At 48.7% G+C, this 26,469-nt stretch overlaps 1 protein-coding gene across 6 annotated transcripts in view; it reads right to left on the bottom strand.

The window, feature by feature from the left end:
• Positions 1 to 26,469, bottom strand: part of MGRN1 (mahogunin ring finger 1) — a 109,885-nt gene that overhangs the window by 36,604 nt on the left and 46,812 nt on the right. For all 6 annotated transcript variants that reach the window (XR_012656519.1, XR_012656518.1, XM_032781619.2 and 3 more), the window contains exons 6-7: positions 11,988 to 12,054; positions 8,219 to 8,271 (exon numbers count right to left, since the gene is read on the bottom strand). Coding sequence is in view for 4 of the 6 variants with exons in the window: in XM_032781619.2 (XP_032637510.1) it covers positions 8,219 to 8,271; positions 11,988 to 12,054 (120 nt within the window). In the remaining 2 variants the exon portion in view is untranslated. The remainder of the gene's footprint in view (positions 1 to 8,218; positions 8,272 to 11,987; positions 12,055 to 26,469) is intronic.

The raw sequence follows: 26,469 nt of genomic DNA, 5'->3' as shown, positions 1-26,469 counted from the left end.
CGCCCCTCTCTTTTCGAGATTTTAAACACGAAGATGCACAGCCCAAAGCATGAGTTTTAAGGCCCTTGAATGGCTATCTTGTCACTCTCTAAGACCCAGATTTTCTCCAGCAACAACGACAAATTGAATCCCACTTCTTGCTTGAGAAGTGTCTGAACAAAGCAGAGATGGGCAGACAAGAGGAATTCTAACAATAGATCCAAGAGAATACAAGCTCCCTAATGAAGCCTGTCACTTAATGATGCTCTCAAAAGGCAATATGCAGATATTGAATTTTGCAACATTTACTTTTCACATTTACCAGTCAGAGAGCAGAGAGGTAGGAAAGTGACTCCAGAAGGTCCCAATTCAGTCACGCACCTATTATTTATTTATATATATACACATACACACCCACACACACACATACACACCCACACACACAAAGAGCACCATGCTGTAGAGTCATCATCAGGAGCATGCTACAGGGCCTACACACTAACAGTAAGGCATGACATTGGAGGGAAGGATGCATGGGGAGGACACAGGCCTGGGAACCAGGAGAGCTGGTGTGACATGGCACTCCATACGCTTTATGAAAATATGCTTGGAATGTGAATATAATGTAACTGGAATATGCTTTATGCAAGAGGTCTCTTGTAAGGTACCATTACAAAGCTTATAATCTACCGAGTGCATTCATCCTATTTGTATGAATGTATCATTCTTGCATCTGAAGCTAGAAATATGAAGTATTACTCTGAAGTCCTATGGTAACTATGCAAAGTGTGGGCCATTAATGGTGGCTTGGAATCTTGATGGCTCCCATTAACTAGGACAATTGGTTGTAAATGGCTCTGTTTACTTGTAAGCCTTCCTGTATAAATGAGTGCGCCAGCAGTGAGTAAAGAAGTCTCATAGGACACGTGAACTGGAATCCATCTCAAACCTGGTGTTTTTCCATTTAGAAGGAAGGGTGGAAACCCAGAGAGACAAAGTTATTCCTGCTTTGTGCCAAAGATATAAAAGGGGGTAGGACAGAACAAAGGGGGTTGCCAGTCATGGGAAATCCCCTAGTTACCACCTGAGCTGGAACTAACATGAACTGTACCAGGGGAAACAATTGGGCCCAGATTAAGAAGGAGTCTAGTCTGTGAAAGAAGCTTATTGGAACATCTCTGAGGAGGAGATTTACCTGTATTCAGTTTCTTAAATGTATTAGGCTTAGACTTGCATGTTTTGTTTTATTTTGCTTGGTAACTTACTTTATTCTGTCTGTTGTTTCTTGAAACCACTTAAATCCTACTTTTTATACTTAATAAAATCATTTTGTTTATTAATTAACCCAGAGTAAGTGATTAATACCTGGGGGAGCAAACAGCTGTGCATATCTCTCTGTCAGTGTTATAGAGGGTGGACAATTTATGAGTTTACCCTGTATAAGCTTTATACAGAGTAAAACGGATTTGGGGTTTGGATCCGATTGGGAACTGGGTGCTGGAGACAGGAAACCTGCTGAGCAGTTTTGGTTAAAGTCTGCAGCTTTGAGGGTATGGACCAGACCTGGGTCTATGTTGCAGCAGGTTAGTGTGTCTGGCTCAACAAGGCAGAGTTCTGGAGTCCCAAGCTGGCAGAGAAAACGGGCTCAGAGGTAGTTTTAGCACGTCAGGAGACAGTCCCAAGGGGGTCTGTGACGGAACCCGTCACAGCTGGGTCCTACTCCTGGCTTTGCCACAGATTGTGTGCGACCATAGGCAAGACACTGAGTCACTCTCTGCCTCAGTTTCTCCCTTCATAAAATGGAACCAATTCCCACCTGCCTCCCAGAGGCTATGAGCCTGGATGAGTTTCTGCAAAGTGTGCTGAGGTTTGTAGATGGAAGGAGCTCTAAGCACTGGGGATCACTATCATCACTCGCTAAAGAGCGGTATCTCTGTGTGTTTTTAGCCCCCTTTTCCTTGAGACTGCCCAGGATCATTAGCAGCAGTTTCCCAGGACCACCATGCTGGCCCATCCCTCACTCTCCCCTTTCACTGAATTTTCTTCTCAATTAAGATGCATTTCAGAAGAGCCCAAACTCCCCCACTTGACCATGGCCTAATATGTTCTATAGCAAGTGTCTCAGCTCACTGGGGCCCTGAGAATTCCAGGACAGTGCAGGAATCAGCACTACAAAGGGACTGGGCTCTCAGCAAAGGAAACAGAGCATGGGTCCAACTTTGCAGGAGGTTCTCACAAGAAATGTGGGAGGGAAGAAAACCAGGACTGAAGGAAGAACAGCACAGGTAATGCTCTCCTTCTAGCCAATCAAACAGCTTTGTTTATCACTTAATTGCTACCTAAGGGCTTGACAGGGGACTTCTAACTATACTGGTATAATCATACTGCGATAGCTGAACTGCTGTAGCTATACTGGAATAACTCCCTGATGTGGACATACTTATTCTGGAATGCTAGTGGCTTTTGTTCCAGTTAGTTCAAACCCCTTCCAGAGCAACAAATTGAAACAGAAAAGGTACTCCTACCTAAGAGTGTCCACATGGAGATTTATACTGGGATAGCTACAGCGGTTTAAATTCACACTCTACCTACTACCAGAATAACCGTTCCATGTAGGCACACTCCAAGAGTTCCATACACTTTTAAAAACAGGGGGATGAAGGAACTGGGGAACTCTGTTCGGCACTGGTGAGACAATAGCTGGAATATCATGTCTAGTTTTGGTGCCCCCACAGAAGGGATTTGAACAAATTAGAGAGAGTCCAGCAGAGGGCAACAAAAATGATTAGTGGGCTGGGGCACATGACTTATGAGAGGAGGCTGAGGGAACTGGGGTTATTTAGTCTGCAGAAGAGAAGAGTGAGGGGGGATTTGATAGCAACCTTCAACTACCTGAAGGGGGGTTCCAAAGAGGATGGAGCTAGGCAGTGGTGGCAGATGACAGAACAAGAAGCAATGGTCTCAACTTGCAGTGGAGGAGGTCTAGGTTGGATAGTAGGAAACATTAATTCACTAAGAGGGTGGTTAAGTACTGGAATGGGTTACCTATGGAGGTGGTGAAATCTCCATCCTTAGAGGTTTTTAAGGCCTGGCTTGACAAAGCTCTGGCTGGGATGATTTAGTTGTGGTTGATCCTGCTTTGAGCAGGGGGTTGGACTAGATGACCTCCTGAGGTCTCTTCCAACCCTATGATTCTATGAAGACTGAAAATCAGGGTGTTAAACTTCATTTGTTGCAGATGACATTTGGAATGGAAGGGGAAGCCTTGCAAAGAAGTCCACTGAAAAGCAATTTACAGGGCATTTCTTTCCGGAAAAGGGACATGTCAAAACAGCCCCACCTTACTCAATAAGCCTTCCCCCTGGGGGTATTCAGAGCCAGAACTCTTTACACACTAAAAGTGATTACTCCGTTTTACTGCGAGGAGTGCTCCAAACCCAGCCCAGCTCTGAGATGGGGAATCTAATCTGACTCTTCCACACCCAAATTATCTCAGTAACATCCTGTTGGAAAATTGTTGCTGATGAAGAGTGAGCCAAAGAGAGCACAGGGGAGTGTGCAGGGCTGGTAGGAAAGCCATCTCTTTAGTTGCCAGCTGCGTAGATTTGATCTCGAGTCATGGACACAATTAACAATTAACATGGAGCCCCGTGATGCCATTTTCAGAGCAGAACTGTATTTAACTCATCTAGCTGGCATGTCTAGAGTGGGAACAAGTTTACAAATTTACATGCAAAGAACGCTAGAGGTCGGACTCCGAGGCACTGTGCTTTTTTCCATTTCCTCCATGTTCCTGGGGACACTCAGGGGGAAACTAGTCAGTTACAACCCAGAAAAGAAGCAGCTGATTGAGATATTTTGGGGACGGGAGAGGAGATTTACTGCAAGACACTTAATAGCCCTGGGATTAGCAGATTGATAGGTGTGTACATATGTAAGCACACGTCTGTTTACTGAGGGAGTCATAAAAAGGAAAGAACTGCATCATTAACATGAAACACAAAAAGACTCAAGAGCCCTATTTTCCAGTCAGACACCAAGCTGCCAAGTCTACTCCTTTGACAGAGCTGCAAGGCCAGCAGACTACACACGTACTGCCGAGGTTACATGTTTGTTTTACCAATATATAAACAGCAAATTACTGAAGCCTGCTGGTATGTCCGAGTTCTGAGAGCACCCTTCTCCGTTTGCTCTGGTGACCCCGGCAGTAACTGGATCCTTAACAAACAAAACTGCTTTGGATTAATGGCCTGCACTTCAAACAGCCCAGGACCGTTCTAAGAAGAGTAAATACGATTTAAGCAAACAAAGTGGGGGAGGGGCATGGGTGGGGTGGAGGTTGTCTGGAAGGAATAAAGCTGTGGCTGGTAGAGCAGAAAATGTGCAGCTTCCTAGTCGCTTGAAGCCTGTATTCCTTTTATGAGCAGTGTGGGGGCTGCAGGAGACATTTTGCTGATGTTCCACCTATGCTTGGATTTGCCTTCCCTAGCCTGCCAAACATGGGTGCTGGGTGAACCGTGGGCTCAGGGAGGTTAGCCCCCTTCTACCTGAGGTCCCGCGCCCTTCTCCCACCAGAGCCCAAAGGCCACACACATCCCAGGCCACCTGAGTGCCCCAGGCCCAGAGCGCCAGGTGGGCAGTGTGAGCACGAGCTCCAGCCACCCAGAGTTCCTGGCTGCAGGCTGGCCCCCACTAGCCCCAGCCTGGGGCCCCGGTCATGGGGAAAGAGCCACAGAGCGCTGCGAAGCAGGAGGGAATCTGGGGCAGGAGTGCAGGTAGGGCCATGCAGGGTTGTTTGAGGAGGCTCAACCTCTCCTGGCCTCTGATACCCGGCACCCATGATGCCAAAGTCCTTAACGGTCATTGCACCTCACGAGCTCTCTGTTCAGACTGCAGTGGGGTAGCTCAGCCTTGCAAGCAGAGTTTCGGAGCCATGACAGAATCACAGCAGGATGCTCTCTCAGGTTACAAACACGCATCACTCATCACTGCATCACAATCCCATCAAGCAAAGTCAAGGGACCATACCCCGATTCCATGGCTCCCTTGACACTCTCCCCCATCTCCCACCAAGACTCCTGACTGCTTAGCCCTCTGGTGAAGGGTCCTAGCTGCTCCCTCCATTTGCTCAGCAGTGGGTACCATGCTCTGGAAATTGCCATTGCAGGACCCAAATGGCATCAGCCAGCAACGTGAATTCCATGCAAGGCCACCGAGAGACCAGGCCTGCTGCATGAGCAATCTGAGGAAGGCCAAGGCTGCCCCTGGGATACACACATTGCTTAGTGAATGGACTGATAAAGAACTCCCGTCTATAAAACACCCTAACGTTAAAATTGTACAGCTCCCACAGTCCGCCACTCACTACCAAGTTGCTTGCTGGCAAGGTGCAGGCAATAGTGCTCCTCAGCCTGCAAACAGGGAACCAGCTACTCCTCTTTACTGCACCCCCGCTTCCACCTGCCCCCAGCCTGACCCTCTTTCAACCCTCCTGCACTGCAACATCTCACGCAGGGCCATAGATCAGGCCAACTCCCCCACCACCGTGCTCCCAAAACACCAGGCAAAGAATAAGCCTCCATGCTCACCAGTAACCCAGGACACAGGGGGCCAAACAAGGAAATAAAGGAGATAAGCTGGTCCCTCATAACATAGTCAGGACGTGGAAGGCTCCCCAAAGAATGTGTCCTGCCTGACTGTCCCAGGCCCAATAGGGGAGGGCTGGTCTGCATTTAGCCTTTAAGGTGACATTCAAGAAGACACAGGAAACCAAGGGCCAGCTATGGGGACAGGAAGATGGGGGGGGTATGGTTTAGGAGAAGGAGCTATGGGTGTGTCCCACCCCCAGTCTAGGATCAGCTGGACCATCAGCCCCATGCAGTGATCACAGACTCCCTATTGCCCCGGGACTCCATCCTCCATTTCACACTGGCTGGACTGAAGGCAGGGGCTGCTATGCAATGCTCCCTGAAGCAGTCTGGCAGCCAAGTCTGCCAGGAGGTACTCAGGACTGCCCAGGAAAACCACCAATACCCAGAGCAGGCTGCACCAAGAGTGGTGATGCCCAACTGGTGGACTAGCAAGCACAGAGCAGCTGGGGAGTGAAGAGGAATGATGGTGCACTCGCAGTCCTTGTGCTCAAACATGGGGCACTCAAGAGGTCTGGGCACTGGACTGAGCGCAGCACCACTGATGCAATGGCCCAGGCAGCTTTAGGTGCCTTTGAGTTTTGCTGAGCATCCTGCTCTGCTCTCTGAATATTAGGGAGCCACTCATCTCCACCTAGCAGAAGGTGCGCTTGGCATGCGTCCTCTTCAGCTGAAACCCCATGGACCTCCACATTACAATAGCTGGAGATCTCGGTGCTCTGTGCATCAGGTCAAAAGCACCCAGACTCCTTGGAATTACAGGTTTGGCCTTTGGATCTTCTGAAGCTGAGAGAATTCCAGGAGGGCTCAGATCCCCGAGATCCTTTCTGCCTTGCTTGGAGAGTAAGCAGCCCATGGGCCACTTTGTTGGGGGACAAGATCATTGCTAAATTTCTGGTCCTCCCCACCGTGCAACATACCCCCTGGGTACTAGCTGCTGCCTCTCTCCCAGAGTGAGCTGAGTGTCGGTGTCACTATGCGTCCAGAGTGTTGGACTCTGGGGCAGAAAGTGCTATTGAAAAGGAAACTATCACAGCAGCACTAATGATTTCTAACAGAATTAACATGCATAATGGAATGTTGCACCTTCTGGTATCAGTCACAGTGAGGTGCCAATTCTCACAGCTCAGGAGACAAAACTTGCTCCATCAGCCAGAGGCCCCGGGGAACAGATGTCTATAAGAAGTGTTTATAATAAAGGCTGGCCACATGGTGCTAGAATATGATGCCAGGAATGCAGAGCCAGGTTCATTTCAGGACTCCAGCTCCGTAACCACAGGAGGCTGGGCGCTATGCAAGAGTGGGGAGCTCGGTCTTCTCAAGCGGATAGTGGTGAGACAAACCCCATCCCTCTCACTGTCCTGCATACAAATTACAGTGGCAGTGGATTTGCCTCTAGCTACTGCCAAGAGGGCACGAAGGTGGCAGCGAGGGGAATAACGAAGGGTCTTCGGGGAGCAGGGAACACTCTGGCTACAGATGTTAATTCACCAGGCACCATGCAACATCACTCACTTCTGTCTCACATGGAACAAGGGTCTGATCCTTCCCGTAATCTCGTCATAGTCCCAAAGGGTCACCTAGAGGACATCCTCCTGCAGGCAACAGCCTGGCTCTGACCATCGCAGGCTTCAATACCTGCCCTCTTCTTGCCCAATTCACAGTATGGGCAGGACCAGATATACTGGGAGAGAGCAAGTTTGCTCTTCCTGCTTCCAGGAGAATTTAGGGAAGGGGCAGGAGGGAATTCCCAGGGGAGATGAGAGCTGCCCTTTTCCTTGTGCTAATAATTCCCTAGCTGGCAGATGGCACCCCCAGCTGTGCTCTCTCCACCCAACGGAGGGCCCCCCCAGGGCTCGGAAAAAGAAAAGCAAACATGCTGCTCCCTCTGACTGCTCTCCCAGCTCCTCCTGCCTCACCCTCAAGTGCAGCTTGCATCACTGCACTCCCTGAACAACCTATAGTATTCCTACTAAGAGGCCTTAACAGCTGCAGCATGGAGCAGCAGCAGCTGCACTGCTATCAGAATCTGCCTGCCGCAGGGGGAGATGCAATCAATACAAGGACCTATCCAAACAGAAGAGTTCCCTGTAATATACCATGGTTTAGGCTTGCCCTCTGGCTGGGAATAAACTACTATTACCATGATCCCAAACACTGAAAGCCCTGGTCTTCACATATGAGGTAGCACCAGTCTGTAACAGGATTTAGTCTCAGACCAAAGAGTCATATAGTAGATCTGGTCCTGCAGACGGATCTTAAGGCTCTGACCATACTCCCATGACAGACTTCTTTTGTCTAAACACTACCGCATTTAAACATCTGGATGCTGGAATCATGCCAATCCTCAGGGGGCCAGGAGATGTTGCCTACAATTGTCTGGCTGACCACCATAACTCTATGTACTGAATACACGTGTATGTTACATATTATGGTAGCGTTCGGGAGCCCCAGTAATGGACCAGGAGTCCACTGTGCAAAGTAGGAGCTGTGCAAACAGAACAAAAGACAGACATTCTGTACCATGGACACTTCCATCCACGTGGCTATGTGGACACAGGAAAGGAAGCAGAATGGCAGGACTCATTTACCTTTTCAAATGCAGCCAGGAGAACATGAGCATGGCCAGTAACTTCAACCACCACTGGAAAGAGAGAACAACGTTGGTTAAAATCTTGAACAAGGTCTGCACCTCCAAGCCCACCACACACAGAAGGAATAGAACAAGGGTTATGCTTTTCAGCCCCATTTTTCGGGGGCGGGGGGGGGGGGATTTCATGGCTATTGCCCTGAAAGGCCAATCCCCTTATGGTTTGGAGCGTGTTGGGGAGAAGTGGTTCAGTATGAAGAATGAAACAGTCCAGGTAACTATGACTGGGAATCCAGCTGCTGCACACAAGTCGAATTCCATCCCATTTCCCGCTTTAACTGGCCCTTGCTGCATTTTAATCTTTGTCTGCAGCATCAAGAGCTCTCCTAGTTTATGCTGTCCAGGAATTCAGTTAGTGGCTTCTTCTCCACATTAGCCCCTGGAGAATGTTAAACACTTGGGCCCAGAGAACAGCCCTGTAGGGCCAAATGGCACCTCCACCCTGCAGACAGCCTGTTAACCACTGACCACTCAGATCCATTTTACCAGCTACATTTCTCACAGTTGTTCCGTACAATCCAGCTTCACCTTTACAGTCACCAGTGAAACAAAGCCGTGGGAGCGGAAAGCCTGCTGGGTTCCTTTTACTCCCTAAGCTTGTTATCCTCGCAAAGAGACACATCAGGCTGGTTTATCTACAGCTGGCAAATCCTCAATGTTTATTGCCTTATTTTACTCTAGTCCTAGGGATTCCCAATGCATTTATTAATTGTACCAGCAGTTTATCTAGTACGGACACAAACATTTTGGTTTCATTTTCTGGTCCCTTCTATCCTCCTTCCCCAAAACAGATATCACGTTTGGCCGCTTCCCAGTTGGACGTCTCCTCATTCTTCCAGGAGAGTTCAAGAGCAACTGATGAAGCTTCCAGCACTGTACGCATGGCTCCATCAACACTCAGGAGCCGGGCAAAGATAGGGTGTTTTAGGAGTCACAAGTCCTGAGCTTGCTCCCAGCGCTGATTCCTATGACCATTTCCCCTTGATGCCTCAGTTTTCTCCTGTGAAAATTGGGGATAACACTTCCCTACCTCAGAGGTTCTGGGAGGATTAACCGGCAAGTACATGCACAGCCTCGGATGAGAGTCTGGAGGAGTCACGAGGCAAGACAAGAGGTATAACTGCCTTTGGTCCTACTCACACAAACACATGCCAACTAGCTAGGGAAGCAGGGAATGTTCTGAGTGACCAGCTCCCAGGCTAGTAACAGCAGAAGGAAATGACTGAGCTTCCCAAGGGAAGGGAGCTCAGTAGTTCCTTTGCACCCCCAAAAGGCATAAACGACAAGGCGACCCATTCATTTGATTCTGGCTTAAAAAAGCAACATGTGAGAGGAGAAACTATGGACTCCCCCTGCAAGAGTGACTGGGGACACACCGAGCTCTCACGGAGAGTCTTAGCAGGTAAAGTATAGATGGCAAAGATAACAGTGTGTGTATGGGGGGCCAGGAGGGCTGATCCCTCCCTGCTATCAGTGAGGGGGAAACAAGTTCCAGGAGATTTTTCTGCAAACAAGCCAGCATAAATTTTAGTCTGAGCAATGGAATTAACTTCAGCTCTCTCATAAACCATTTTAAAACCAAATTAGAGATCTGAGAAGCTGAATGGAAACTATGCTTGTTCGTTCAGGCAGCTTGCAAAGCCAGAACTAGACAGACACACGTTGCACAGAAATCTCCCCTTCTTTAAGTCTTTTAAACTTAGAGCAGTTCCAGTTCCAGCCCAGTAGCTTTATACTCTCAGTTCTGCACAGAAAGGAGGCATCTCCTGGCAGCTTTCAGACAGACAAAGCATTTGGCTGATTGCTCTTTTCATTTGCAGTTCAATTTTATTTAATACACAGGCCTATAATTTACCAGGCAATCAGAACACCGCTCTTTCATTCATTAAAAGGAAAGAAAAGGGCACATCAGATTTTCTCAGATCCCTTTGAAGTGTCATATACTGTGTGCGTGGATGTTTTTCCCAGGAGGGGATTTAAAAGCCATTGCCTATCTAGGTTATTAGGACAGATTTACAGAGTTTATTAAATCAAATGAGAGTGCACTGTTGACTAAGAGGCACTGCAGTATGCACACAGCTGTATGCTTGCTTCCTTAGTCCCCATCTCTTCTTGTTCTATTTATCTGGCCACGACAGGCATTTTTATACATATGCACCACTGCAGTAAACAAGTATATTGTCAAAACACTCCCCAGACAAATGTAAAAGTGTCTTTCATTATTATAAAAAAAAAAAAAAAAACTTCTTTACCAGTGTTACTGACAGCACCTTAGATTATTACAACTGCAAATATTTTACAACTCCTTTCCTTCATACTGTATTATGCCTGATTGCTCAACTTTATGTTGGGTCATATTTGGGGATTTTTCTCAACTAGTTTTGCTTGCTATCAGTTTCTGGACAGTTTCACATTTCTGGTTCCCATGCCCTAGCACAATGCTGCAATGTCTGTGCTGTAGTACAGTAATGGAGGTACTGTAAATAATCTGTTGGTCTCTGCTTTGGAAGATAGTATTAAAAAAAGCTAGGGTGAAATCCTGGCCCCATTGACTTCAATAGGGAAAGGACTGCATTTAGGGCAAAGGTAACCGAAATGTCTCCCATTAACTGCTGACATTCAGAAGCAGTGGTAGCCACACAAACAGCCTGCAGAGAAACAAACCTCATGCAACATGAATGGCAGTCTAGACATTATATCTATTAGCCAGCCCTGCGTCAAAAAAAAAAGCAATGAATGTTTTTAAATGGGAGAATGTATTAAAAAAGCAACAAATAAAGAGCTGCTCTGGCTGATTGTCAAGTAGCGCCGAAAGAATTCAGCTGCCCATTAAATTAACCAGAGACTTTCAACATTCAAAGTTAAGTTTCACTGTAAAAAACGTTTGATTTAACAGTGATTTGAACAGCTTGGAAACATTAACATTATTATAACAGCACCTAAAGGTTTCACCCAGATCAGGGCCTGCCTGTATTAGACACTGCATGTACACATAGCCATAGGACTTGCAGTCTGACCACACAAAGGGCAAGTATTACTATCCCCATTTCACAGATGGGAACTGACGTGCAGCGGGATGAAGGGACTTGCTCCAGGTCACACCACAGTCTGTGGCACAGCCAGGAACTGAACCAAGATCTGACCTAGCCAGTGCCTTAGCCACAAGATCAATTTTCCTCTCCAAATGAAATCTGAACATAAAAGGCAGATTTGACTGTTACCTGGGCCACTCTCCCACAGATGTTTAAGTCATATTCCTGAAACATTTGAAACACATGGAGTCATTAAGCCCCACTCTGCAGGAAGCATGTGTTTGGGGGTAGCAGCCCTCTACAGTTATCTCTATATTGCAAACCAAGGGTGTGATTCCCCTGCTTATGTACATATACTCATGCTGGAGCTAGCACAAGTACAAAGAGCAGGGTAGCCCAGAAGCACGGGTACTGGCGGTGGAGGCATGGCTGAGTCATGCTGAGTCCAACCCCCCTCCCCCCCAAACTGGTGGGTACGTACTGGGCATGGCTCAGCCATGCGGCCGCTGACACCCCTTGTGTTACTGTGGCTACACTGCTATGTATGCTCAGGGTAGCTTGATGAGAGCTAGTGTATGTGTATGTGAGAAGGGGACTCAACCTCCGAGCTCACAGTGCAGACAAAGCCTACAAGGAACTTGGAGAAACAACCAATCAATGAAAAAGCATCTAGCTTACCATCCCCTTCATCCACTACGGCTTGGATCACCACAGGAAACACGCCACGATCCAAATCAAAGTTCAGCTGAGAAGAAAAGAAAAGAGGGTTTCAACAATGAGAGCCAAAGCCCACGTTAAGCCAACGTCAGGACAGATTGAAAAGTAAGGCTCGAGACTGGTGGCTGGCTATGGGAATTGTACCGGGATACAGAGCATAGCCCACAAAAAGTGATGATTCTTTGCTAGGCCTGGGTGGCTGAGCTCCCCTCCCAGCTTTAGGGGGTGGGACTGCCAGAGTAGAGCAGAGGCACTCTGGTAGGGTAGTATAGGGGGACACCTCCCCGGTCACCTCCTGTGCTGTACTTGTTCTGTGGAGAGAGGACATCATTCTGATGGGGTTGTCAATCCTCACTTTCAAAGAATACAATGAATCCATACCAAACACACAAGACCCTTATCTTCCAGAAGGAAGAAATGAACATACACTTCTACCTCACTATAACGCGACCCAAAATAACACAAATTTGGATATAACGCACTCTGGTGGATCAAAGCACGTTCGCTATAACGCGGTTTCACCTATAACGCGGTAAGATTTTTTAGCTCCCGGGGATAGCGTTATATCGAGGTAGAGGTGTATTTATTACAGGAACAGTGATTAATCAGGAAACATGGCTAGCAGACTAAGGAACCGGAGCAATTTGGATTTATTTGCATCCCTCCAATTCACATATCCTCAGGCGCTCGTGTGCAATTTCCAGCTGCACAAAGTATTTAGAAAATAACTAATGCCTTTAGTGATGTGTCGGAATGGTACACTATAGCAGCAGTATCTAATTGTAGTGTTGCAGATTTTGCTTCCCACTTTATACAAACTAAGTATCACAAACTAAATATGAGTCAATAGTGAAATACTGCTGCAAAAAAAGCAAACATCATTCTGGGACGTATTAGCAGTAGTGTTGCAAGCAAGGCACGAGAAGTAATTCTTTTACTTCATTCAGCACTGACAAGGTCTCAGCTGGAGCACTGTGTCCAGTTCTGGGCAGCACACTTCACGAAAGATGTGGACAAAATTGGAGAAAATCCAAAGAGGCGCAACAAAAATGATTAAAGGTCTAGAAAACATGACGTGGGAGGAGTGACTGAAAAAACTGGGTTTGTTTAGTCAGGAGAAGAGAAGACTGAGGTGGGACCTAACAGTCTTCAATATATAAAAGGTAATTATAAACAGGAGGGTGTTATATTATTCTTCTTATCCACGGAGGACAGGACAAGTAATGGGCTTAAATTGTAGCAAGGGACTTTTAGGTTGGCCATTAGAAAAAACTTCCAAACTCTCAGGGTAGTTAAGCACTAGAACAAATGACCTAAGGAGGTTGTGGAATTTCAGTCAAAGGAGGTTTTTAAGAGCAGGTAGACAAACACTTGTCAGGGATGGTCTCTAGATAATCCTTAGTCCTGCCTTAGTGCAGGGGACTGGACTAGATAACCCACCGAGGTCCCTTGAGTCCTGCAGTTCTGTGATTCTATGACAGCAGTAATGTCCTCAGTGTGGTGGTACAGATATTGGTTTCCACTTTATACCTCAGCACAGTAATAATAGGCTACAGCATTTTAAAAGCATGTTCTTCAGCTGATAGATTAGCAACCCTGCATATGCCACAAAAGAAACCCAGAGTGCCACATACAGTCCTTGATGTTAGATTAGCGCACAGTAGATCATTAAACTTGCAATCTGGCATAAACTTCTTCCCCCTGAACTTCAAAGCTCCCCTGAAACACAGCACACGGATTTTCCTCTCCTGCCATGTTGTACACACAGTAGGTGAGGAACATGAATTTCAAAACAACAACGGACAGTGACAATTTAAAATCTCACTTGAGAGTGCACAGCATAGGCCCAAATGCTTCCATTGCCTGAATTTCACACAGCACTTTAAGAACTGCAGGGAATCTTGTAAATTACAGAAAATGGAACTTTAAAGTATCGTCAGATGCCAGGAGAGGAGGTGTCTCACGGATTCATTTCTGGAGTTTTCTGAAATTACTGCATCAGTTCCCCAGCTTCAACTTGCAAGCATGACTAAGGAAGTCGGTTAGCTACAGAGCTCTAAGTGGCTGCAGTTAGTCACTAAGCCATGGCTTCTCTTGTGCTCAAGACTGGCCATGAGATCTCCAAGGCAGAGGAGCAGTGTGAAAGGGACTGGCTTCCAGCTGGAGAAGGCACCAGCCCTAGGGGGAAGGGTATGGAGGAGGGCAAGAAACCCAGCACCTGAGGCTCTTGAGGCTGGGGTGACCCAAAACAGGTTGGGTTTCTTGCCCTCCTCCATGCCCTTCCCCCCAGGGCCAGTGTTGTCCATGGCCCCACTTGCCCTCTAAGGCTGTTTTCAATTTAAACTGAAGGCTGACTTGAGAAGCCAGCAAAACTCTTTCTTTTGGGCTCCTAATGAGCAAGAAAGAGTCCCTTTGGATAAAGATGGGGCCTATTATTCACAGGAGCCTCTTGAGGGACCACAGATTTATTTTAATCTGAACAAGTGATCATCCTAGGTCAGACTATCACAAATGACCTTTCCAAGGCCTCTTCCTGCTCTCTGAGCCCTGCATAGTTCAGAAAATAGGAACATTTAACTACAGCACCTATCTCACAATAGTACTCAAACTCTGCGTCTGATCCACCAATGTCATACACACTTACAGCATACCTGCTGTCAGATGTGCACAGGGGATGTGAACTACAGGAGCAAGGCTCACACAGACATAGCGGAATACCACAGCCAAGTTCCAATTTGCAGACCAAGAGTTCTCCCCCTGCACTTCAGGATAATCACAACTGTTCTACAAAGCAGCACACACATTCCCCCCGGCACCCATCTGTGGCGATCCAACTGGTAACGTACTGCATTTGGTGGGAGAAAGGATACATGGTTAAGCATTAAGAAAGCCCCTGAGCCAGATCTCTGAGGTATCCAACAAGTCCTCCAACACCAACAATATAACAACGAAAACCCAATATTTCTAAGGAAAAAAAATAAGCAGAAATTTCCTTTTAGGCCACCTTTACATAAAGCAGCAAAACAGCCTCACAGTGCAGACACTTTTCCTCTTTTATCAGGTCTCATTTATCAAAGCCACCAGGCCAACAAAATGCCACAGGCAAGGAGACCCTATTCACATGTCTCTCCCCGGACAGATAATTTGAAGTTCCCTAGCAACTAATCAACTTTGCCTCCAAACAGAACCATAAAGGGCTGTTGTGGGCAATATGCTGCTTTCAAAAGCCATCTCAAGTTGTTAGTTGCCCTTAATGGCCTCATCATTATAGCTGTTTACTGCATAAAAAAAGCACTGAAAGGAGTCAGCCTTCTGCTCTTGCTGGCAACTGAGAGCAGTGCCTTAAATGACATCGACACCACGAGTTCGGGGTGTGATTCCCCTGCTCATGCTACCTGAGTATAACTAGATGGGTAACCACGGTAGCACAGGTAGATGCAGCAGAGGGATAGCTGAGCCATGCTGAGTACGTACCCACTAGTTTCAGGCAAGTTTGGCTCAGCCGTGCCTCCACAGCAGCTAACTGGGCTATCACGGCTACACTTCTATTTATATTAGCACAGAGGTCTCAAACATGCGGCCCATGGGCCGCGCCAAGTGGCCTGTGCCCACCCCCCCAGCCTACCTCCAGGCCAGGGGTGGGCAAACTACACCCACGGGATTGCCCCCCTCAGGCCCTGCGCCGCTCCTGGAAGTGGCTGGCATCACGTCCCTGTGGCCGGAGGGATGGGGGGGAACAGGGAACCAAGGCCAATGGGAGCTTCAGGGAAGGTATCTGGAGGTGGTGGTAAGCAGCGTGCAGAGCCCTGTGCCCCCCTCCCCCAGGGGCCACAGGAACATGGTTCCAGCTACTTGGAGCGGGAGCGGGAGCGGGGCCAGCAGCCTGCCCTGGCCCCAGTGTGCACCACTGCCACCCCGGAGCCCAAAGCCCTCCTTCACCCCACCCCCCAACTCTCTGCCTTGAGACCCCTGCCTGCACCCCAACCAGCTGCTGCAGCCCAACTCCCTGCCCTGAGCCCCCTGGTACACCCCACACTCCAATCCCGTATCCTGAGCCCCCGCAGCACCCCACACACCAACTCCATACCCTGAGCCCCCTGCTGCACCCCACACCCCTTCTGCACCCCAATCCCCTGCCCTGAGCCCCCTGCCTAAACCTCAACCCTCTGCTGCACCCCAACCCTCTGCCTGAACCTCAATTCCCTACTTCACCCAAACCCCCTGCCCTGAGCCCTCTGCCGCATCTCACACCCTAACCCCCTGCCCTGAGCCCCCTGCTACATCCCACACCCCTTCTGTACCTTGAGCCCCCTGCCTGCACCCCATCCCCCCGCCTTGAGCCCCTACCACACCCTTCATGCACCCTCTGGAGGCAGGGAGGGGGCAGAGTTGGGATGGGGACTTCAGGGAAGGGGTGGGAAGAGCAGAGGCCTCATGGAAGGGGTGGAGTGGGGGCAGGGCCAGGGACAGCGAGGGGTGTGTGTGTCAGTGATGTGGCCCTCAGGCCAGTGAACTAACCTTCATGTGGCCCTCGTGGTCATTTGAGTTTGAGACCCCTGTATTAGCACTAGCTTGATGAGAGCTGGCATGAGTGTGTGTATATGAGCAGGGGAGTCACACCTCTAACTCCTGGTGCAGATGTAGCCTCACACACACACACACTTTGGATGCTAAGAATGCAGAGGCTCAAATGTACTGAATTAACAAAGCTGGCAGGAGTGGGGCCTGCTGATTCAAAGGAGAGAGGCTGGAAAACAACACACCCGGGGGAAAGATGTTGCCAGGCTCATGAGGTTCAATGAACATCTGACCTTTCCTTCCAATAGGGTAAAAATGGACTTGAAGTACTTCTCCCACCCCAAACTCAAACCCTAGAATGCCTATGCCTTCAATTTCACAAGAGCACGCGTCTGGACAGTATGAGAAGAGACTGTAGACCTTTAAGCATCATTTCAGAAACAAATGCTGCATTTTATAACCTCTACCCTGGAGCTTCTTACTGCAGCTTCTTCAAAAGTGGCTGATAATGCAGCCAATAACATGAAAAAAATCTCAGCCTGCCGCATGATTTTACAGGTCCCCACCTTGTTTGCCAAGGCAGGGCAATGTCACATTCTTTAATGGTAATCTATTAACTCCAGCTTGATAGGCATCAATTGAAGACTGACCTTCCCACTGCCCTGGAATGAGATCTGTTGAACCACAGTAGAAAGCAAACAAGGTACCGTTATTGACATACATCTGAGTCCTAGCTTAGACAGCAGCAACTCTGCTGCAAGCTAGAGGCTGTTTACATTGGCTATGCCCTACAGTAAGTTTGCTCAAGGGACACACACACAAGTTTGCATATTAAAGAGGGGGGAAAACTGATGGGCCAAATCTTGTAGTCCTTGCTCAAGCAGAACCATCCACTGATCTTGGTTATAATCATTAGTGAGGAGATCAACAGGGAGCTGCACAGGATTTGGCCTCATCGTAAAAGAATATCTAAAGTGAAGGCAAATCTCCCAAAGCACTGGAATTCTTGAGGTTGCTAAAACACCCTCAACTTTGTCCACTGCAGTGCACATGGGACAGAGGGTAGTTCTGTACATTCAGACACTTGAAAAGAGATCATGTGTGCTTCAGTGTTTACATAAAAACTACTCTTTAATCTCTATAAACTACTGCTCCATCCTATAGACTAAATTGCTTATTTCCAGGCCCCGTGAAAGAGTGTACTGCCTCTTTAAGAGACAGGCTGGAGCACATAACCCAAGGAGGGCTCCTGCCCTGCCCTGGTGCTGGGTAATTTAAACAGGACAAGGAAGCTGAGTGGGGGAGAAGGGACTAGAAGTCCTGTTGACTGCACTCTTGCTGGGTTTTGTGAATCAGGCTCTGAGTGAGAGGGAAGGCAAAAATTGTTTTGTAATGGTTCAGCCATTAGGTGGTGCCATGTGTCACAGACCTTGCCTCAGCTGGTAAAAGCTGCACCAGGCAGTGCATTAAAACATCTCAGAGAGAGTATCTCTCTTGTGTTTCTCTGCATGATGGAAGCTCTGTCCAAATCTGGTACAGAAGCCTAACCTGCAAGTAGCAGCCCTGCAGTGCAGCATGTTCAAGGAGTACATGACATTGAGGTAAAGACCTTCAGAACTTTGTTCAGGTTGCCTCTTTCCCCAGACCTTCCTAATAACCATCGGCTTCCCCTTGCACAGGTCCGTACAGAGCCCATCTACCATGCAACAAGGTTGCATGGTTTCTGCAGCACTGCAGGATATTTATACCAGCTTCAAGTCAGTTAAAGGTGTGAGGTTTTTTTAAATATGAAAACAAATGAGCCAACTGGAACCTTGAGGGAGTGGTTACAAACCTCCATTCAATTTATTTTATGACTGGCACCTGCCATGGGCTGCAAAACATATTGAAGACACAACTGCATCTCAAATGTTGCGGGAACGAGGGCAAGAGGAAGCATACTAGGAGAAGCAGTTAGTGATTATAGATTAGAGCACCTTAGTCACCTTTATGCTTCAGAATTCACACCTTATTTAGATGCCTGGGGCAGCTCCACCACGCAGTTATTGTATCTGCCCACAGACTCAGGAAGATGTTGCTACATTGGTTACAATGAGGTCATATGTTTAAGATTATCTTCATAGCATGGACTAGAAATAGACTTTAAAAGAAAGCTTAGAGTTTAGAGCAAGGAGTGGATTGTGGGGCAAATGGAATTGCAGAGCATCTGAAGCCCTGCTTATTTTATTTGCCCTTGGCACCTGGGGTCATAACCTCCCCCAAGCAAACTGGCACTCTAGAACATTATATTTCCATGAAGTCATCTCCTGCCATACAGGAACCGGCTTCATCAGTCCCTTGAACAATCCCACATGCTCACTCACACCAAAAAGGAAATGTATTTAATAAACCATCTCTTCTGGTTTAAATACAGGATCACACACAAAGAGCTTCAGCAACATAATCAGTTTTAGGTTTGTGAGTGGCCTGGTTGGATCAACAATACCCAGAGGCCTGCACAACGGTGACATTATCTCCTACAAGCGTCCAGGTCAGAATGTAATTTATCCATTCCTTGCCACACAACTGTACCTTCATTTTTTAACATCATTATGTTTATGACTTGACGTTAGCAAAGTAACCTTGGAAATGTGAAGAGAATGCAAGTTGCTTCAGCACTACTGTTCAGCTCCTTCCTAGCAGCTTCTAAGACGCAGTTGCAACCCACGGGTCAGTGCATGTTACGAGTCACCCTCCATGCCCAAGCCAGAGGTGTGAGTCTATTACAGTTGTCAGAGAGAGCCTAGCTCATGCTGCAGAGCCTCAGGCCGGTTCAATGCCTGGGGCCCGTTACGCATTTTGGATACAAAGCGCTGTGGCATACCCTAAGATGAAAAGATGGGAAGAGAGTAAAATAAATAGAACTGAACACATGCACATAGATCACGGAGGCACTACTTTCACAGCTGCATTATTCGTTTCCAGCCTGCTTCCATTCAAAACTTCAAATCTGCCACCACAGAATTCCTGATCTAACGCACCAGCTGAAACCATGCATTTAACTGAAAGGTTCAGGTTCTGCTGGCCCAGCAGGTTGTGGTTCCACAGCACTCCCCTCCAAGAAGGTGCTACCACCACAGCGCCTCTGAGCCACTCACAGAAATGAACTAAATAAATGGACACTTTGTCCTATTTTACACACGGGCGTCAGATTCAGAGCGACTGCCAAAACAGACCAGTATGTCCAGGAGGCGGCGCCAAAGCTGCAGCACTAGGGCAAGTTACGGGGACCCAAGTGCTTTCCTAGGCATGCAGAAGGCTGGGTCCCAAGCTCACCCCAACTCTGCCAGATCTCATCCAATCCCTGGGTGGGAGGAGAGGTGCCTCTGCACAAGGAGATTCATAAGAAGTAGGGTTTAAGGAGGAGAGGGGATGATAGGCACCTGGGAAGCAAAGGCTAACCCGAGAGGGCAGTGAAAGCAGGCGCAGAGCTAAGACCTGGAGATGGTAGAGAGGGGCTAGGGAGCAAGAAGGGGAGGAGGGGGAAATCAAGGTAGAGATGTAGACAGGTGGGAATGAGAGCCCTGAAGGGGAGAACTAGCAGCTTGAATGTTACACAGAAGAGGGAGCCAGTGAAGAGTAGGGCGGCGCAGAGCCCATGGAGACAGCTCTCCAGGCGCAGGCGTGGAGCACACTAGGTACCAGTCTCCATTAGCTACTCATAAAGTCATATTTTCAAAAGTGTTCACAGACAGACATTCAGCTGCCCTCTGGATGGAGCCTCTATGCGAAGAAGCAGCCTGGACCAAGTGTTTTTTACAACCATATAAACTCCCAAAGTAGGGGATGATGAGCAAGCTGACAGTCCCTTAACTCAAGCACAGCTATACCACTGGGCTATTCTTGGCTTCAGCTCAGGAGTCAGGGGAACTTGCTGCCATGCAAGAGACAGGAGTGGGAAGGATTTGAGGATGTTGGTCCCTTGATAAGAGGGCTGAGACTGTCAGGGAACACACTCTTTTCCCTAGGAGAAAATGCAACATATCGAGCTTTCTACCCCTTTCTCTTGCATCTGTTTGTGGAGTTGCAGTGCTGCTGAATGCTGCGTATCCTTCTTGCCACAGAGCAAATCAGTCAGGCATCAACACGGGCTGTAAGAAAGTGAATGTGCTCAAGTAGAAAGGGATAGAGTCCTTCCCACTGTCACCTGCTCATACTCCAGTTCCAAACCACCAGGCGGGCATATGCCCAGGTATGCGGCAACAACAAACTAAGCCAGTGCTCAGAGCAGCTGGATCTGCTGCTTACGGAGGTTGCAAAGTTCCATTTCTACGGCAAAAATACTGACCAAATGGAGCCGGTAGGCAATGTAGGAGCCATATGACCAAGGGCTCAGTAGTATGATTCTTAATTACGTCTCCTCAGCTGCAGTTCACAAAAGCGGTGCCAAAATCTTCCACTCTGACACCTTCAAAACCTGGTCAGCGTCCTTCAGTCAAGGAGGGGGACCTCTCCAAATACAAACAAAACTGAGCAGCAGGCACCAAGCATGAGATGCAGTTTTATCCTTTGGGAGACTGAAATCCTACCTAGGGCTGGGGGACCACTTAAGACAGGGACGGGCAAACTTTTTGGCCTGAGGGCCGCATTGGGTTTCGCAAATTGTATGGAGGGCCAGTTAGGGAAGGGGGTGCCATCCACATACCCCTACTCCCTGCCCCGACTGCCCCCTGCTGCTCCATCCAACCCCACTTCCTTCCTGACTGCCCCCCTGAGAGCCCTGCCCCCATTCAACCCTGTTTTCCCCCCCGACCCCTATCCACACTCCCGACCCGACCACCACCCTGAACTCCCCTGCCCTCTATCCAAACCCACTTCTCCCTGCCCCCTTACTGCGCTGCCTGGAGCACCGGTGGCTGGCAGCACTACAGCCGCACCACCCAGCTGGAGTCAGGCCACGCTGTCACTGCCATCACCACATAGCACTGGGTCAGGCCAGGCTCTGCAGCTGCGCTTCCCCAGGAGCTCACAGCCTCGCCACCCAGAGCACTGAGCTGGTGGCAGAGCGAGCGAGCTGAGGCTGCGGGCGAGGGGGAACAGCGGGGGAGGGGCTAGGGGCTAGCCTCCTGGGCCAGGAGCTCAGGGGCAAGGCAAGACGGTCCCGCAGGCTGGATGTGCCCTGCAGGCTGTAGTTTCCCCACCTCTGATCTAAGAGCTACTGTTTAATGAGTCAAATGAAGCAAATTCTGTTCCTAACAATCAGGGCCCATCAGTGAGAGGCCACAGGCAGTGCCTCATGGAGACTGACCTCTCTTCTCGGCCTAGACCTGGCCCTCAAGTAAAGTTGCCATCATTGTATTTAAAAAATAAGGGGCAAACCTTAGATGTCCCCACTCTGACTTGAACCTCTGAGGACAAGTCCCTTTCTCCCCACCCCCATGCTTCCAAGGTTTGTCTCTCCCAGCTCTGGATGCTGCAGAAAGCCCAGGGCGTCAGAAGCTGGCCAGCAGCCGCTGTGACTGCTGTTCAGGGTCTGCACAGGCACCAAGAATCGAGTTGGAGGCTGCATGGCTGGTCTTTGCCTGCTGTGGTGCTGTGCCAGACAGAGTTCCTTCCTGACCCTGGCCCTTCAGCGCAGCACCCGGGCACGCAGCCCTGACCACTTGCCCTGCCAGACAGAGCCTGTGCAGGGAAAGCAGAGAGGACTGCGCTCAAGGGCTGGAGTCAGCAGGGAGCCTTGGCCAGCAGGGGGCCATACTCATGGACGCATCTGTCCACTCCCCTCCTGGCCCTGAGCATGGCCCCGTCTGCTTTCCCTGCACAGCACTGAAGGGCCAGAGTCGGGAGGGGAGTGGAAAGATGCACCCGTGAGTACTGGCCCCCTGTTGTTGAAATACTGGATAAAAGGTGTCCCAATTTAGTATGGGACAGGTAATTTTCCATTTAAATAAGGGATGTCCCTTGTAATACAGGACTGCTGGCACCCTACTCTCAAGCCAGGCTGAATCACAACAGCAGGAGGTAACAGAGGTGCGAGGGGATGACACTGCCCAGGCTCATTCCATGACTACCTGATGGCTTCACTTTCCAGCCCTGCCAATCTGGCAGTAGTGACAATAAAGAAATCAATGCCTGCATGCTTTGGGTCACTGGAGTCTCTCAAAGCCACAGGAAGACCAGATTCCAGAAAGGGCTCTCACAGCTGCTTCACAAAAAGCAAACCACTGTGAAAAAGGAAAAAGTGTCCGCTCTGAAAGGCACCAGAAGAGGTTTGGACACATCCGCACATGCCAGTGTCATGTGCGTGCACTGGAAAAGGAAGAGAACGATGAATTCTTGTAGGAGGTTACAAAAAAAGTTCCAGATGCTCAAGGTTCACTCTGGAAATGAAGGCATGAGAATGATGGGCTATACACCACATCTCCTCCTTGGGTCACAGACAGGCATTCAGATACGCTCCCCCTGCTAGCTGTACTGATGACCAACTTCTCTGGATCCAACATCAGGCAGCTGTTAAACAGACACTCTCTCTCATTGGGTTTGATCAGCAGCAAAAGGTCAGAACATTTTAATCTTTACATTTCGCCATTCTCACCCAACGAGTCAAAAGGGAGCAGGTCACTCCTCTCAGAGGTATTGTTTCAGGCTGGCTGTACCGAGAGGCAGGTAGCACTGCACAATGTTACAGGCAGTTTGCAATTTGAAGGTTATCTTCGTGGGGCTAGAGACTTAGGTCTTGGCTACACTTGCAAGTTAGAGTGCATTAAATCAGCCTCGAGTGCCCTAACTCTGGAGGTGTCCACACTGGCAAGGCACGTAGAGCGCCTGGACTCCATGGCTGGAGTGCCCCTGGTAATCCACCTCCATGAGAAGCATAGAGCTTGCTGCACCCTGGCAGGAGCACTGCAGTGCCAGTGTGGATGCCCTGGTCTATTAATGCCATCTGATCAGCCTCCAAAAGTGTCCCACAAGGCCTGCTCTAGTTACTCTGATCATCACTTTGAACTCTACTGCCCTGCCCTCAGGTGACCAACCATCAGACCCACCCTTTAAGTTCTCTGGATATTTTGAAATTCTCCTTTCTGTTTGTTCAGCAAGGTGTGTAGTGCTCTCAGCACATCCTTCCAGGTGACCATGCCTCCACGTGTCAGGAGATCCCCAGAATGGAGCAATGGCGAGGTGCTGGACCTCATCAGTGTTTGGTGGGAGGAAGCTGTCCAGTCCCAGCTGCACTCCAGTCATAGGAATTACGATACCTACGGGCAGTTATCAAGGGCCATGACTGGGACACAGAGCACTGAAGGTTAAAGCGAAGGAGCTGCAAAACACCTACCACAAAGCATGGGAGGTAAACCGCCATTCCGGTGCTGTGCCCACAACCTGCTGTTTCTACAAAGAACTGGACGAAATACTTGGGTGCGACCCCACCCCCACTTCGAAGAGCACCATGGACACTTCAGAAGCCGTGGCAGCCCAGAGCTCAAGAAAGCAGGAGGAGAAAAGCGGAAGCGAGGATGCTGAGGAAGAGGGGGGCCCAGAGCCAGAGTACGGCCTGGTATCCCTAGATGCATGCAGCCAGGCGCTGTTTTCAAGCCAGGAGGAAGAGAGCCAGTCACAGCGGATGGTTCTTGTGGAAGAACAAACAGCAAAGGAGGTGTCCAGTAAGCGGCTTTTATTTTGGGAATGGAGTTGTTTGGTATGGGCTCTTGGGGCGAGGCGGGTTGCCAAAAAAAGGGTTAGGGCTGCGTGCATACCTAGATGCGGAACAGGGCATTGATGTGCTCTCACTCATCGCGGTAATTGGCCTCAGTGATCTCATCGAAGGTCTGATGCAGAAGCTGGGCAATTCACTTGCGCAGGTTCCGTGGCAGAGCTACTGTGCTCCTTGTCCCAGTAAGGCTAATATGTCTGCGCCACTGTGCCATGAGGGGCAGCGGGACCACTACTGCACACAGGTAAGGTGCATATGGGCCAGGGCAGAAGCCGCATTATAGTAGAAGACCCTCCCTTGCTTCCCAGGTCACCCTCAGCAGCGAGATATCTTCCAGGACGAACTCATCCTGTGGAAAATGTGGGAACAGAAATAGGGGCCCCTTGCAGCTGTTGGCTCTTCCAAAGGCACAGGACCCCAGAGAACAGTACGGCCCTGAAACAATCAGTCCCCCTTGCCTCTGTGCTTACTCATTTCAGGGCTCTTGTGGGTTATGTGCACTCACTTTGGGACAGGCACTTTCTGCTATTGCATGCACCGTACTTGTCTTTAAGTTCAGTCGAATCATGCCCCATGCCCCCTCTCACCCTTCCCACAAGCCATAGCGCCAGACTGGGAAAAGGTGCTCTGTGGGATAGCTGTCCATAATGCACCGCTCCTAATGCCGCTGCAAGTGCCACAAATGTGGTCACGCCACTTCACTTGCAGTTGAAAATGCGAACACATGGCAGTGCTTTCCCTGCTGCAGTCTCAGAGGGCTAGTTTAACTCCCGGCACTCTACATCTGCAAGTGTAGCCATGCCCTTAATTTCAAAGCAACAACACTCATCTTATAGAGCACAAAAGCAGCCACGAGCCTGTCCAACTGGACCCCTTATCTTGTTTTTTCCCCAGACTTCATCTAGGACTGATTTTATCAGCTAGTATCTCAAAAACAGAACGCTTTATAACTGTTGACAGCTGGAATTCCAAACATCCAGAGCACTCTTTTTCAGCTGTGTAGTTTCTCAGCAGGAGACTCTGAGTGCATCTGGCAAATGGGGGGGGGGGGCAGGGCAGGTCTCAGGAAAGAGAGTAAAGTCCCATGTAGTTAAAAGCATAAAAAGAGAGTAAAGTCCCATGTAGTTAAAAGCATAATACCCAAGAGAGCCTCGGAGTATGGATAATTATCCTATACTGAACTTGAAGTTTTAGTGTGTCTTTCCATCTCTAACTGCTATGAGCTTAATTTTATATCTAGTATCTAACCCACAGTTGTTCATGACGTTCCTTCAGGGGAGCATTTCGCATAGTGAGAATGGCTTCAATTTCAAACCACGGCACAAGGGGCACATCTATAGAAAACAGAGACCCACCGCCCCATTATCTGTCTCTGTTCAGTGTGCTTCCTTCCATTAATTATAACCTAATATTAAAAGGTGTAACCGTGGTTCTCTTAGGCCTGCTCTACACTAAAAAGTTAGGTCAATCCCGCTACATCACACAGGGTTGTGCAAGATCAACACTCTGATCAATGTACTTTAGCCGACTCAGTACAGAGCGCGCTAGGTTGATGGCCTCATGAGTAGTAGAACCCCTCCCAGTGGTGTAGGTAGGGTCTACACTGAATCGCTATGGCTAATTTTCCACGGTTAGGAAAGTGTTGATGGATCACAGGGAACACTTTATTGACATCAATGTGGGCTGGTCACGGAAGTTGCATGATGCTCTCATCATTAAGAACACAGAACTGTTCAGAAAGCTGCAAGCAAGGACTTTCTTTCAGCATTGCAGAATGACAGTTGAGCATACTTTTGGTCATTTGAAGGGAAGCTGGCGTTGTTTACTCAGTGACCTCAGTGAGAAAAAGAGTCCAAAGGTTATCGCTGCCTGTTGTGTCCTGCATAACATCTGTGAAGCAAAGGAGAAAAAGTTTCTGGTAGATGGGAAGCGGAGCAGCTGTCTGCTGAGTTTGAACAGGCAGATATAAGGGCTATTAGAAGAGTTCAATGAGGAGCTACACAGCTCAGGGACGCTTTATAAGACCATTTTAACAGTGAGCCAGAGCAGCATGTGTTGTTGTAGTGGGCTCTACCTTACCCTGCTTTTTACTGGTCTGGTAGGAATAGTATGGTGACTGCTGTAAATGTAGGAATATAACATTGTTAATGCATCTATGAATTTTGTTTCTGAATGACCTTACTGCACAGTGTCTCACAACTCGTAATAGGTAATTGGTTGCTTTCAGAACTGCTG

Source organism: Chelonoidis abingdonii, chromosome 9 (assembly GCF_003597395.2).
Source record: "Chelonoidis abingdonii isolate Lonesome George chromosome 9, CheloAbing_2.0, whole genome shotgun sequence".
In the NCBI taxonomy this organism is placed as follows: Eukaryota; Metazoa; Chordata; order Testudines; family Testudinidae; genus Chelonoidis; species Chelonoidis abingdonii.
The sequence above is the reverse complement of the archived record's forward strand: the minus strand, read 5'-3'. Positions and strand labels throughout refer to the sequence as shown.